The 15,649-nt window shown below is 39.5% G+C and overlaps 2 protein-coding genes across 5 annotated transcripts in view; one reads left to right on the top strand and one right to left on the bottom strand.

Moving 5' to 3' along the window:
- GYPC (glycophorin C (Gerbich blood group)) overlaps positions 1-4,397 on the bottom strand; it is a 33,378-nt gene extending 28,981 nt beyond the window's left edge. Inside the window, exon 1 of the mRNA XM_081261617.1 lies at positions 4,103-4,397. Coding sequence (XP_081117743.1) covers positions 4,103-4,142 — 40 coding nt within the window. The 5' untranslated portion in view covers positions 4,143-4,397. The remainder of the gene's footprint in view (positions 1-4,102) is intronic.
- LOC308630841 (uncharacterized protein) overlaps positions 3,401-15,649 on the top strand; it is a 263,388-nt gene continuing 251,139 nt past the window's right edge. For all 4 annotated transcript variants that reach the window (XR_014018043.1, XR_014018044.1, XM_081261616.1 and 1 more), the window contains exon 1: positions 3,401-4,106. The gene's annotated coding sequence lies outside the window, so the exon portion shown is untranslated. The remainder of the gene's footprint in view (positions 4,107-15,649) is intronic.

Raw genomic sequence — 15,649 nt, 5'->3', positions numbered from 1 at the left:
ATCAGGGGCCAGCCATCAGGGAACGCCCAAGGCAGGGCGGGCCTGACCACAGGAAAGGGAGTGATAATGGGCAGTTATGGGTTGGAGTTGGACTATGGGCTTGGCTGAGGAGTGGGGAGCTGGTGGGGGAGGGGGAGCGGCTGGCAGGTTCCCAATGCCAATGCCACATGCAGTCCCTCTGTGTGACCTGCTCAGAGGTGATCTTCCAGAGCCTCCATAGTGGGCAGTATGCATGCCAGTTACAGACCTCCATATGCCCTAATCCCCTGCCCAGGTGGGCCTTAGCTGGTTGTGGGATCTGGCAGCCTTTGTCTGCAGCCTCCTAGTACCTGAGAGCCTCATGGCAGTCAATGTCCCCTGAGCCTCAAGTGTTCAACACCCTTGTCAAACTGGTAAGAAAATATTCATCACTCCAGGCATGGAAAGGTAACCCAGGCAATTACCTTAGCAGGACCTGGCCTAGAAGCATTAATGTTGCTATCTTATCAAAAGTAAGAGCAACAGCCAGCCACCTGCAAAGGAGAATCTTGAAATTACCGGCATCCACAGGCCAGGTTTACTTTGATAAATTTTGTTAGCAACTACCACCTCTATACTATTGTTGGGAACAATGCCAGGTGTTTATACTCTTGTCTATCATGTGAGTCCTGTGAAGTTGCTCCTATTATTTCCACCAACAGATGAGAAAACTGAGGCTCTGATATTTTGTATTTCACCTACAGTCAGTAAATGCCCAAGTGGGGCTCTGCTAGGTACTTCCCCCAAAAGTGAAACAAGGTCTTACGGAGGCAAGAAAACACTCTTGGCCTCACTTATAATTAAAGAGACACACTCCAAAGTGACAACATTTTCTACCCATCAACCTAATGAAGATGAAAACTGCACATGTAAATAAGGATTTGGGTAAGAAGCTTTACTCATAAGTTACCCGTGAGCATTAGAAAATGGTGTGACCTTTAGGAGGGGTTTCTGAGTATCTACTAACATTTTAAACACACAGTTTTTTTTTTTGTTGTTGTTGTTCTATAAATTAAATTTGGGGATGGGAGGACTTTTCCTAAAAGTCCACAATCACATGCAAACAAAACTCAACTTAAGAGGGTTGGCATGGCAGCACTGCATCTGGTTGAACAAAAATTAAATAAAGTCTGTACATATCCTAAATGCCAATTAGCAGACAAATTGGTTAAATAAATAAGTAAAAACAAATTTTTCATAGATTCATACTCTGCAGTCCCACTCCCACCCCCCAAATTAGTCTATACATGGTGGTAAGGTTCGATCTTTAAGATGTTCTTACAGAAAAATGCAAGATGAAGTAGAATATATAAAATGGGTTCCATTGTGTAAAATAAGAAGAAATTGCACAAGCATATAATGCTTCCAGAAGAATTCTCAACAATTAATGAAGTCATTGCCCTTGGGGTAGGAAGAAATTGTTTTTGTCTTCCCTGTTATTAACTCTTTATTGATCTCATTCCAATTTGTTTGGTTTGGATTTTAACTTGTGCTTGTGGGGACATTGTGTTGGCTCAGTCACCGGAAGGTGTTAGGGTTAAGGTTTCAGAAAAAAAGTATATATATATATATATATATATATATATATATATATATATATACACACACACACACACATATATATATGTATATATATGTACTTTTTCTGATATATATGTGTATATATATGTATAATATGCATATTACATATATATATGTAAGGTGTTAGGGTTAAGGTTTCAGAAAAAAAGTATATATATATATATATATATACACACACACACACACATATATATATATGTATATATATGTACTTTTTCTGATATATATGTGTATATATATGTATAATATGCATATTACATATATATATATATATATATATATATATATATATATGCCATTCCCACACTTACATAGATAGATATAGATATCATTCAAAGAGTCAAACCAACTTGGCTTGTCCAACCTCTCACTTATCCGCTTCCACAACAAATAACAGAATGCCTTTTACCCCACATCCTTCTGCTTCCCAGAGTGCTTTGCAAGTCCCCAGAAATACTTGCTTAGCCAAAGGCACCCTGGGAAAGATCCAGTGGCTGATGGTGCCAGCTCCATGTGACTCCCAGCACCACCAATATCTGGAGGGATTGAGCAATGACTGCGATGGAATTTCATTTGGCACTTAATACAGTCCTCATCGCTTCTGCCAGAGGCAGCGGGATTCTATATAAAGCTGCCAAACCTGGCTGTCTCCTCACTGAGCGCTGACCCCTTCCAGCCAAGGGCAAGGCAAAAGGACTGCTGTGCATGACTCACTTGCAGTGACATTCAGGCCTAGGAAAGCAGGCTAAGCCCAGCTGGGCAGGGCAAGCCTGGCTGACAGAAGTGGGTCCTCTCCATTCTAACCTCTGGTTCTGAGGAGCAGTTACAGCTATGTAAACTGACACAGGATATAGACACATCCTGTCTGAGTTAGCAGCAAGAAATAGGGCCCCGGGGTTCTCCTACAGCAGGGATCCTGCCATAAATCAACTTCAGAGGGTAATCTGGAATGGTATGCAAGTAAGGGCTGCATCTCTATCAATCCCAGAAGGGAGGTGTTTGCAGTCATTGGTCAAGATCTGAAACTGGAATCCTGGAGAACTAACTGGAGGGCGGGGCAGGGGTGGGCCATCCTCTTTAGGGGTGGGAATGGCTGCAGTCTGAACTTTGGCAGTGCCTGAACTGAAACATTACTGTGGTTTCTGTCTTCTTTTCCCTTAATCTAGGCCCTGGAGCATGTACGTATGTAAACACACTATTATACACGAACTCATGGACTGTAGTTTTATGTAAAGTTAATATAAAGACATTCATTGAACACTTGGTATGTGTTGGTCTGTGCCGTTTATATGCACTTAATTCTTAAAAATCCAACTAAGAATATCCTATTATTATTTCCATTTTACAGAAGACAAAACTGGAGCCAAGAGAGTTTACTTTTTAATAAGTGGCATAGCTTATTCTGATACTGACAGCAAAGCCCAGAAACCCAGCTTTCCTTATAGGAACAGTGTCTGCTACCTGAACTGACCCAAGCATGCTACAGGGCATAATAAGCAGGATCCTGGGCACTTACAGGCATGGAAACACATACCTGCAGATCTAAGCTTTCTCATCCAGGCCCTGGCTTGGGCTGCGCAGGTCTCACCAACAACTGCATTTCAAAGACTTTAACTAGAGTGCTTGTCTCCAATACTCACATCATTATCATATTAAAAATCTAACTTGATCACATTATAGATTCAAACTATCTCTTCTGACAAACTTTTAATATTTGGCCAGGATGGAGATAAAAGGATAAACAAAGAAGGGGGAGGAGGAGGAGGAGGAGGAGGAGGAGGAAGGAGGAGGAGGAGGAGGGGGAGGAGGAGGAGGAGGAAACAGTTTTTGTCTCAAAAGCTCCAAGGCAGAGGACCAGGGCAAGGAGAGGCCCAGCAAAGTTTCTGAGAATCCAAAACAACAACAACAACAACAACAAAACCCTCACCCTGTATGAGTTCCTGTTAGGAAGACAACGTGTGCTATCTGCGAACCCCCAAAGAGTGAAGTCCAGGGTATCCCTCCAACATCTGGGTTCTCTAGACACCTGGAGGGAGCAAGCAAGTCCCGCCGAAGGGCTGGAGTTAGCTGCAGTTTGCTCCAGTCCTGTCCCCTGTTCCTCAGAGCCGCAGCGGCCCAGAAAGCAACTTGGACTCTGGTTGACTCAGGGCTGCTTCGCGCTCCGCCGCTCCTTACTTGCAGGCGCTTGTCTCCTAACAGGACAAGTTCTGGCCCCAGACACTTCTCTTGCCCCACACAAAGAAACAGAAAGCTAGCGGACGCGCCCGCAGCTGGCCGGCTGGCGGCCTCTCCACGCTCCGGGCGCACAGAGCCGCGCGTGGGATCGGGGACGCGGGACGGGGACCCATCCCAGCCAGAGGCGCAGTGGGTCTGGGGCCCACAACAGCTTAGGAGGCGGCACAGCAGGACCCGCGGGTGTCGGCGACCGCGGCCCGTCCCGTGCGCTCCTGTCCGGCCACGGCGTGCGGAGGGCCAAGGAGCCCTTCCCGGGGCGGGTACTCACGGTGGTAAGGGGGCAGCGACGTGCTGTTGAGGTTGCTCATCTCCGATGGGTCCTGGGAGGTGGCCCCGGCTGAGGCCGAGACGCCTAGGGTACAAATCGCAGCGGCAGCGAGGGTCGCGCTCTCGGGCTCCTGACCCTGATCGGAGGGAGGAAGCGGCACCTGGGTCACCCTCCTCCCGCGCAGCCCAGCCAAGGGGAGGGGCTCCGGCCCGGAGATAGGCACACTTCTGTTATTTTTTTCAACTTGGCTGGTGGGGTTTCCACCCCCCTTTTTTTTTTTTTTAAACCACAACACCCGCCCACTTCAGAACTCTTCTGCGCTCCAGCTGTCCAGCGCAAGTCTCACATTCTTTTCTGTTATTCTGTTTCCATCTGCATCTGCCAGATACAGAGGTTGTGGTTGAGAATGTCCCCTCGGTGCACGGAAAACCTCCCAGAGGTGAAGCTGGGGTGGTCTGGTTGGGCACTGTCTGGGATGGCGACCAAATAGGGCAAACCCACTTTGAAACTTAGCTGGCTACTTTGCCTCTTAACGGTTGTGTAGCCTGAGTCAGCTCACGGTGTTTTCAGTTTTGTTTGGTTTTGTTTTCCGTTTAGTTAACACGTAATAATTGTAAATATTTATGATATTTCTGGAGTACTTTCTCATATTTTGAAACATGAATATAATATGTATTGATCAAACCAGGGCAATTCACATTTGCATCTCCTCATTTCTTTATGTTCAATGGCTTCAAACTCCTCTCTTCTAGTTTTTCATAAAATGTATAAAAGCTTTTTGTCACCCTACTGGGCTGTAGAACTCTAGAAATCATATTGTCCTGTATTTGGTACCCCCTTGTCCAACCTCCCTCTGTCGTCTTTCCCCTCCCCTTCTTAATTACTCTTCTACTATTTCCTACTTCGAGATAGACTTTTTTTTTTTTTTCTTTTTCTTAGTGTTGAGGTTTGAGAGGGAACATACAGTATTAGCTTTCCATGGCTGGCTCAGTTCACCTAACAAAATGTTCACTTCTAGTCATTTTGCTGCAAATGACAAGATTTCATTCATTTTATGGCCAAATAATATTCCATGATGCACATATACCACATTTTTCTTATCCACTCATCCATTGATGTACACTTTTTTTTTGTTACAATGAAAATTGGGGCCAGGGGATCTCTCTGATATGCTGAATTGATTTCAGTGTCTTTGGCTACATATCCAGAAGCCGGACAGTTAGATCATACTGTCATTGTATTTCTAGGTTTTAAGGAGCCTCTATAGTGTTCTCCATTTACATTTCCCCCAAACAGTGTATAAGAGTTCCCTTTTCTCTGTGTCCTTGCCTGCATTTTCCTTCCTTCCTTCCTTCCTTCCTTCCTTCCTTCCTTCCTTCCTTCCTTCCTTCCTTCCTTCCTTCCTTCCTTTCTTTCGTTTTTTGATAATAATCATTCAGACTGAGATGATATGGCATCTCTCCATTCCATTATTTCCTTGCTGTGCAGAAACTTTCTTGGTTTGGTAATCCCATTTGTCTATTTTTTGCTTTTCTTGTCTATGATTTTGGGGTCTTATAAAAAAAATCATCGTCTATACCAATGTCTGCATTTTCTTCTAGTAGATTTGTAGTTTCAGGTCTTAGATTTAGGTTTTTGATCTAAATTGATTTTTGTTGATTGTGAGACAGAAGGGTCAAATTTCATCCTTCTGGATTGGATATCCAATACATTTATTGAAGAGGGTGTACTTTTTCCAATGGGCATTATTGGTGCCTTTGTTGAAAATCAGTTGATTTTAAATGTGTGGATTTATTTCTGAGATCTCCATTCTGCTTCAGTGCTCCATTTGTAAATTTTTATGTTGATATCATCCAGAATTGGTTTCCCCAGCCCCATATTATGTCTTGAGATGAATATTGCTATGTGTTCAGACTTCTTCCTTTTGTTCAAGATTGCTTTGGGTATTCAGGGTCTTTTGTGCTTTCATATGAACTTTAGGATTCCTCCTCCCCCCATTTCTGTGAAGAATGCCGTTGGTATTTTGATGGGGATTGCATTGAATGTCTAAATTGCTTTTGGTAATATAGTTATTTTAACAATATTAATTCTTTCTATCCATGAACATGAGAGGTCTTTCCAATCTTTTTTTTTGTGTGTGTCTTCTTCAATTTCTTTTATCAGTGTTTATCATTTCCATTATAGAGGTTATTCTCTTCCTTAGCCAAAGTTATCACTAAATATTTTTGTTTTTTATGTTTTGAATAAATGGGAATATTTTCTTGATTTTTTTCTCAGAAAGTTCATTGTTGTATTAAATGCTACTGATGTTTGTATGTTGATTTTGTATCCTGCAACTCTACTAATAGTTCTAAATGTTTTTTGGTTGAGTCTTTCATTTTTTTTCCTTGTGGACAAAGACAATTTGACTTCCTTTCTTTTTATTTGTTTGCCTTTAATATTTTTTTTTCTTGCCTCCTACTCTGGCTAGCACTTCCAGAACTATGTTGAATAAGAATGGTGAAAGTGGATAGCCTTGTCTTTGTCTAGATCTTAGAGTAAATACCTTTCTTACAGAGCAGAAGGGAATGAGTTCTGAAGGAAAATAACTGCCAACCAAGAATAAAATACCCTGCAAAGCTATCCTTCAGAAACAAAGAAGAAATAAAGGATTTCTAAAATAAGCAAAACCTGTGGGACTTTATCACCACCAGATCAGCCTTACAATAAGGTTTAAAGGAGTCTATACCTAGAAGCAAAAGAAAAATAACTACCATTATGAAAACATATAAAAATATAAAACCCACCAGAATAGCATATACTCAAAATAATAAAAAAAGAAAACCATGAAGATAAATAGTAACAGAAGAATAGAACAAAGAATGTTCAAATTCCAGAAGAAAATTAACAAAATATCAGGAATAAATTTTTACATATCAATAATAACTTGCACATAAAAGCATTAAATTCCTCAATTAAAAGATACAGACTGGCTGAATCACTAAAAAGCAAGACCCAACAATAAGCTGCATATGAGGAACAAAGTTCACTGTGAAGACACACACGTGAAAATAAAGGGATGGAAAAATATATTCTACACAAATGGAAACCAAAAATGATCAGGAATAGCTATACTTATATAAGATAAAATAGACTTTAAGTCAAAAGTTATGAAGAGAGAAAAAAAGGTGACTCTATAATGATCAAGAGATCAATTCAACAAGAAGATATAACACTTGTAAATGTATATGGATCTAATGCTGGAGCACAAAGTTTTATAAAGCACACATTATTAGATATAAAGGGAGAGATAAACCCCAATGCAATAACAGTTGTTTTTCAACACCTCACTTTCCTATTGGAAATACCAACCAGAAAAAAATAATCAACAAAGAAATACTGGAATTAAATCATAGCATATATAAAGTGGACTTTACATTTGTAGAACATTTTATTTAACAGCTGCATAAATTACTTTCTTGTCATCAGCACATGGAATATTCCTCAGGATAGGCCATATATTAGCCCACAACATATATCTCAACAAATAGAATACAAAACCATATTACATGTCATTTCTGATCACAATGAAATAAAACTAGAAACCAACAACATAAGGAACTTTAGAAACTGTACAAATTCATTGAAATTAGATAATGTGCTATTGAATGAACAATAGGTCATCAAATAAATCAAAATAGAAATTAAAAATTTCTTGAAACAAGTGAAAAAAGGAAACCCACATACCAAAATTAATGGAAAATAGCAAAAGCAATACTGAGAGGGATGTTTATAGCAATAAATATCTACATCAAGGAAATACAAATATTTCAAATAAACAACCTACTGGTGCATCTCACGGAACTAGAAAAGCAAGGACAATACAAATTTTTTAAAATGGTGGAAGGAAAAAAATAGCACATGTTAGAACAGTAATAAATGACTTGAAGAATTAAAAATACAAAAGAGCAATTAAACAGAGATTTTTTTTGAAAAGATAAAATTGATAAACCTTTACCTAGACTTACCAATTAAAAAGGAGACAATACCTACCTAAATAAAATTAAAGATGAAAAAGGAGACATTACAACTTATACCACAGAAATACAAAGGATTATTAGGGACTATTTTGAACAACCATACACCAACAAATTGGGAAAACTAGAAGATGCAGATAAATTTTTGAACACCTATAGCCAACCCAAACTGAACCGTGAAAATATAGGAAACCTGAACTGAATGAAAGTAACACAATTCAATCCACAATAAAGTCTCCAGCAAAGAAAAACACAAGAGCAAATTACTTTGCTGTACCAATTCAATAGTGTTTATTTTTTTGTGCTAAGGATTGAACCCAGGGCTTTGTTCATGGTATCACTGAGGTAGTTTTAAAGAACTAAAAGTTTTAAAGAAGAACTAAAATAAATTCTTAAATTGTTCTACCAAAATTGAAATAGAGGAAACTCTTCAAAACTCATTTTACAAGGTCAGCATTACCCTGATACCAAAACATGACATAGGTATGATAAAAATAGAAAAGTATAGACCAATATCCCTGATGGGCATAGCTGTGAAAATTACCAATAAAACAATTCCAATTCTAATGTTAAAGCACATCAAAAAGATCACACACAATGATTAATTGGGATTTATCCAAGGAATGCAAGGAAGGTTCAACATATTCAGACCAGTAATTGTAATACAGTTTTGCCTACCCCTCTCCGTGCTGTGAGAACTCTAGGCATTGTTATTTGGATCATCTTTTTATGCAGTGGGAAAGTGTTCACAATGCACTTGACTTGGTTAATGGAAATCTGTACTGCTTATCAGTCTTTGGTCAAGCTGGCCATATTCTACACATACATGTTGTCTTGAAGTGAAGTTTTCACTGAATACCTTTGGCCAGATGTGTAAACTTTTGAGTCTGATTCTTGATTTCCTCATCTACAAAGTGGAGACTAGAACATCGGTGTTCCAGAATTGTATAGAAAAAAATGTTTATCAAATAAAAGAAGTGGGAGCAAGAAAGGTGTTTAACAGAAATTAGCAATGTATACTGTAAGAATTTAACATTTTGCTTTGTAAAGCTTCCATGTCCATATTGGATAATATTTCCCTTTGTGTACAGAGTTCATAAATAAAATGACTTCAATTATCTAAAACGTATTTGGAGAGCTGGAAGGGAGAGGAAATTTATACCTAGTAACTAAATAACAGGCAACCAGGTGATTGCACCAACTAACAGGATGATATCTTAGAGACTTCCAGCCATACTCTACTTGCCTACAGTTAATGACTTTAGACATAACGTTTGCTTATCTAATTTCTCTGGGTAGGATAGGGTTAAAAAGCACCAAAAAGTAAACAGAGTTTCTTAAATAAAGATAGCCAGAAAATGAACTAACTAAACAATACAGGTAAAGTGTACCATAAACTATAAAGGTAATAACTATTATGCCACATAGAGCATCTCAGTTCCAGCTATACAATCAGAGGCTGTGACTGTCCTGCATGCTGTCAAGGAACCCATGCATTGGGACTGGGTTACTCTTTACTAGCATGGTGGCCTTCAACATTTTACTCCATTTCTCTGAGCCTCAATCCTCACTCATGAAATTGAAGCAATTTGCAAAGTTAGGTTGTTGGAACACATACTAAATAGTTAATAATTAATCAGCTAATAGAATCATGTCTTAACATGTTTTAGTCATATTTGTTTGTTTGTTTAATATTTATTTATTTATTTTATTTTTATATGGACACAATACTTTTATTTTATTTTATTTATTCATTTTTTATTTGTTTTAATTAGTTACACATGACGGTACAATGATCTTGACATATCGTACATTTGAATCAGATGGGATATAATTTCTCATTTTTCTGAGTGTACAGGTTGCAGAATTACATTGGTCAAGTCATATTTCCTATCCTGTAACAAGAATATCTGACAAGAACAACACAAAGGAGGAAAAGTTTATTTTGGCTCATAGTTTCAGAGGTCTCAGTACAGAGATGGCTGACTGCATTGCTCTAGGCCCTGGGTGAGGGAGAACATCATGATAAAAGGGTGCAGTGGAGGAAAGCAACTCAGGACATGGCAACCAGGAAGCAAGAGAGAGAGAGGTTCTTCACCAGGGACAAAATATAAACCCCCAAAGCCATGTACCCCCCCCCCCACTGACTTACTTCTTCCAGCCACACCCTACCTGCCTGCAGTTATCACCCAGTTAATCCAGATTAGTGGATTAATTTACTGATTAAGTTACAGCTCTCATAACCCAATCATGTCACCTCTGAACTTTCTTGCATTGTCTTACACATGAGTTATAATAACATGTAGGAGTTTCTTAAAGATATTGGTCTTGTTTCCTTCCAGACCACACTGTTTATAGCAAGGTGTAGAACAGAATGGCCCCAGACCATTCAGAAAAGTAGGTAAATGGTGTTTAATAGTGAGTACAGTTTAGCTAGCAGGGAAACATGAGATGAAGTTTAGAAAATCTAATTAGGGAAGTGTCTAATTTTAAAGAAGTGAGTGTTATTTTAAGAAGGTAAAATATTTACATTGAATAATAAGATGATATAGTAAGAATATGACATTAAGTCCCAAAAATGTATCATTAATGTCTGGGTATGATCAAGGGACCATTTTAAAGGTAAGAACATAGAGATTCAGAATAGTGACAAGAACTTGTCCAAAGCAGTGCAGCCAGGATGAGTCTCAGCACAGGTGAGATGTCTCCAATGAACAGAGTAAATGGCTGGTAATAGCTACCCAGCCCTTCAAAGCCTGAGAGGGTATAAGTGAATGCTGGAGGAACATTTTCCCTTCCCTCCCAGCAGGACATGGGCAGGAGCTGTCCATGAGAAGGGTAATCTGCCTGTCATATCCCCATCCCAAACTACCACTTACCCAGTGCTGGTCTTGGGAGGAGGCTTGGAGGTCTGCTTGTTGCAATTGCTGTCTCCCGGGTGTGAGTTAACCCAGGGGTGGGTAGGTGTTTACTGGGACCCTTTAAAATTTTTAATGAGAAGATTTGCTCTTCATCAAAGTAATAGATAGTTTTCTTTGTAAAAACGATATTTCACTGGAATAAAAAAACCCCAAATTTTAACAATTGCTCGTAATCTCTAACACATTAATGTTATTTACTCTTAGTCTTATTTGTGCTGCTAGGGATATTGCCTTGATGTCACTGAGGTTTTTCTGAATATGTGATTTCAAGTGTCATGCTTTCACGACCTAACATTATGTCACAGCCGTTTTCCCGTCTAACAGTAGAAGAGCTCTTTAATTCATTTTAATTACAAGGTTGTTTGATTTTCTAAATCGTGCTGTGATAAACAGTGTGAACATGAATATCAGCATCTCATACTTTTTCCTTAGTTTGCATTCCCACAATTGGAATTGCTGGATCAAGGGTTAAAGTGAGTTGAAAGCTTTTGGATATTTCATAAGTTGTAACTGTAGAAATTGAAGTTTCTGAGTCAAGATGACCACTGCTCACTTCAGAGCCTCTTGCCAGAATTAAACATTACATTTTAAATCAATGTCAGTTTGGTAGAAGAGAAACGTGGTTATTTGAGTCTGCATTTTCTTGATTACTGGTGAGGCTGGATATAAGGTCACATGCTTCTGTTTTAGTCTCCCCCCCCCCCGCCCCCCCCCCAGGCTGTGACCAAAGGATCTGACCAGAATTCCTGCAAGAAGGAAAAGTTTATTTGAGGGCTCATGATTTCAGAGGTCTTAGTCCATAGGAGGCTGGCTCCATTCCTTGGGGCTCCAGGTGAGGCTGAACACCATGGCGGGAGTGTGTGGCAGAAGGAAGCAGCTCACATCAGGAAGCAGAGTGAGAAACTCCACTCTCCAGATATAAATATATACTCAAAGTCACATCCCAATTCCCACCCTCTCCAGGCATACCTTACCACTCCAGTTAACTCCATTAGGGATTAACTCACTGATTAGGCTAAGGTTATAAACCAATGATTTCTCCTCCAAACTTTTTTGCATTGTCTCACATGTGAGCTTTCCAGGGACAACTCACATCCAAACCATAACAGCTTCTCTTTTTTTGAATTTTATTTCAATTATTAATATAAAATTGCATATATATTTATATATCATATATAGTATATATCCACAAAACCCCATATATACAAAATATATAATCACATGACTCAATTTATTCTCCATCGTGTCAGAGCACATACATTTATATTTGTGTTCATACATATTTTCACACATTCTTTTGAATATTTATATTTCCCAATGTACATATTTATTCTTTAACCCATACTGGAACCCTACGTAAAATATAATATTAATCCTTAGCTTACCTTTATATCTAAACCAAATTTCTCTTAAATCCATGTACAACAATATAAATTTTAAAGTTTATTTTAGTTTCTATTTTCAATTATCTATGTTAAATTTGCATATACATTACAATAGTTCATTTAGAGGATATGTCCTTGCATCCCCATATTTACAAAATATGTAATCCCATGACTCAAACTTCCCTGTTCCCTTTTTCAGAACATGTATGTGTATACAAATGTTTACTCGAGCATTCTTATGAAGATTCATGTTTACCCATATACATTTTAAAAGCTTTAAACATAACTCTAACTCAAACTGAAATTTTACATAAACCTTCCCTTACCTCAATAACTTAATCAAAGGTTACTTCAAAGCATGAAATCTTCTTTACAAATCCTATGCTTTTTTTTGGTGAATGTTTTGTTTGTGATTCTTTTTCTTTAGGAGGAATGGTTAATGGTTTTTTTAAACTGATTTATTTGGTCTCTATGTGCATAAAAGACAACATCCGTTTTCATGTGTGTTGCAGTGTTTTCTCTTTTGGTCATTAGCACAGAAGCATTGTTTGACTTTTCTGATTGGCAAGCTGGTGGCTTTTAAGAAATCCAAGTGTGGTTATGCATATTTTAAGAAAGGTGGAGAGAGAAGAAACAGGAGTCCAAGTTTGTTCATGTTGCAAGCTCTTTGCAATGAAGAACTCAAGGAAGGGAGTGGGGAAGGTTGTACCTAGAAGGGAGCCTTTATCTGGTCAAAGCACCTCAAACTCTCTGCTTTCCCAGAAGAACATTTATTCTTGGAATCCCTTGCTTGGGGAGGTTTGAAGGTTCAACTCAACACTTGAGGCAAGGGGGAGCCCTTAGTTTGTCTGCTGGGACTGAACTGTTAGTCCTCTTTATTTCAAATATTCCCCAAGTCTAGTTCTCACCATGGAAGGCAAAGAAGAGGGCACAGAAGCATCAGGTAATTTTGGGGGGTAGCTACAGTCTATGATCCTACCTACAGCTGCACCCCATCCAAGGTGCGTCTTTAGGTACCCAGAATGGCCCACTTCTGGAAGCTTCCACACAGCATCATTAAGAGATATGGAACAGCACAAACACCCAGTGGGAGCACCAGGTGGGCTAAGCTGGGCAGAAAAGCACACAGGCAGAATTCATTTGTGTGTCTAGCCTGTGTGGGTCAGTGTTGAGAAAATCAGGTAAGCTTCACACTAGAGAAGGAAAAGTCCAGAAAAATGTCTGGAAAACTTGAGTCTCTAGCAGAAGGTAAATGTAAAAAAGAAGAAAGTGTCTAGGTCAGCCTGAAAGGTTCACACAGTCCAGAAAGGGCTAAATTATCCATAAAAAAATGTTTCTAGCAGGCAGTGTTATACAAATAGGAAGGATTTCCTGAGCTTCTAGAATGTGCTGTGTTAGACTTTCCCACAAATGGCCATTGTCAGTTGTCACATTGTTGATTGATACCAAGTAGGTAGCAGCTTTGTTTGGGTTTCTTTCTCCTTTTTCCTCTTTCACAATTTATACAAAAGGAAACTGAGGACCAGAAGGTAAAATAACTTCTCATGCTCACACGGTTACTCCAAACTGAGCTGGAATCTCACACCAGGTGTGCCATTTCTAAAGCTCTCCATGGGGAGGGCCCTCAGCTCACTCTCTCTGGCATCCCATCCATTCTGCATACCCAAGAGTCCCCAGGGGCCTTTGCATGTCAGAGACTGGCTTGGTGAGGCCACTCACCCTGGATGAATGCCCTGAGGCACACAGGGGAGCTGATGAACTAGCTTTATGTGGTTCCCATCAGAACACTCAAATGAAAATCTTCCAGTGGTCAGGAAGTAAATTACTGATTTGCAGGAACCTTGTGTGGATCATCATTGTTGTGGTATGGATATGAGATGTCTCCCGAAAGCTCATGTGTGGGACAATGCAAGGAGGTGAAATGATTGGGTTCTAAGAGCCTTAACCTAATCAGTTTATTAATCCATTAATAAGAATTAACTGTGTGGTAACCATAGACAGATGGGGTATGGCTGGAGGAGGTGAATCATTGGGGCATCTCTTTGGGGTATATGTTTTGTCCTTGGTGAGAGGAGAAGTCTCTCTCTCTCTGCTTCTCTTTATCTCTCTGCTTCTCTCTCTCTCTCTCTCTCTCTCTCTCTCTCTCTCTCTCTCTCTGTCTCTCTCCTGGTTGTATGTACTGAGCTGTTTTCCTCCTCTGAACCCTTCTTCCATGATTTCCTGCCTTATCTTAGACCCAAAGCAATAGAGTTGGCCATCCATGGATTGAGATCTCTGAAACTGTGAGCCCCAAATAAACTTTTCCTCCTCTATGTTGTTCTTGTCAGGTCTTTTGGTCATTGCAACAAAAATCCTGACTAGAACAAGAAATCACCCTTTGCATTTGGGTCTAGGTTGTTGTGAAACTGAACTATAAAGCTTTATCTCTATGTGCTCTCCACTGAGCTTGTGAGCCTGCTGAGGGAAAGCAGCAGCTTTTCCTTGGACCTTTTGTTGTGGTTATTATTCTTTGCCAAAGAGGAAGGGGTATTTGGGGCATGTGGCTGTGATGAAGAAGGAACAGGATGGTAATCATATTTGCCAAAAGTTTATAATAAGCTTTATGTGTTTTATCTCATTTAATTCCCAGAGAGATCTTGCAAGCAAGGATGATGCAGGATTTGGGATGTGGCCCTTGGGGCCTCTCATTCCTGATTCACCACTTGCCACTATGCTAAATGAGTTTGCCTTCAAGTTGGTCCCCTAAATCTCCTAAATCTGACACCACGCTCTAAAGAGTTGATTTGGGATCCCTGGGATCTTTACACATTAACTAATAATGGTAAGACAAAGCCTTTGTGGCATTGCAGAAAAGACTAAAAGCTACCATATGAAATGAATGCTTGAGCATTGATGTGTCTCGATCACAACCAGGTACAAGGAAGTCCACCTAGATATAGGTGCGATCATGCCAGGGCTACAGGGACCTGAGTGACTTTACTTTCCTATTTCTCTCATTTATACTTTCATTCAAGTTTCTGGCTCAAGACAATAGATTTAGCATGTTTTTCACTTTCTCGCTTTTGAGAAGCCATTACAATTACATGAAGGGATAAAAAAATAATCTTACAAAGGGATATATCATCATGTAAGGGGTTCTTTCAACCACTTGAGAGATTCCAAGAATTCCTGGATGGTGGATGGGACCTGGATGCATTCTGGAGAAACGCTGGAGAGCTGGAGACT

The sequence above is a fragment of the Spermophilus citellus genome, assembly GCF_964194105.1.
Source record: "Spermophilus citellus genome assembly, chromosome: 11".
NCBI classification, from domain to species: domain Eukaryota; kingdom Metazoa; phylum Chordata; class Mammalia; order Rodentia; family Sciuridae; genus Spermophilus; species Spermophilus citellus.
This window is presented reverse-complemented; position numbering and strand designations above follow the sequence as displayed.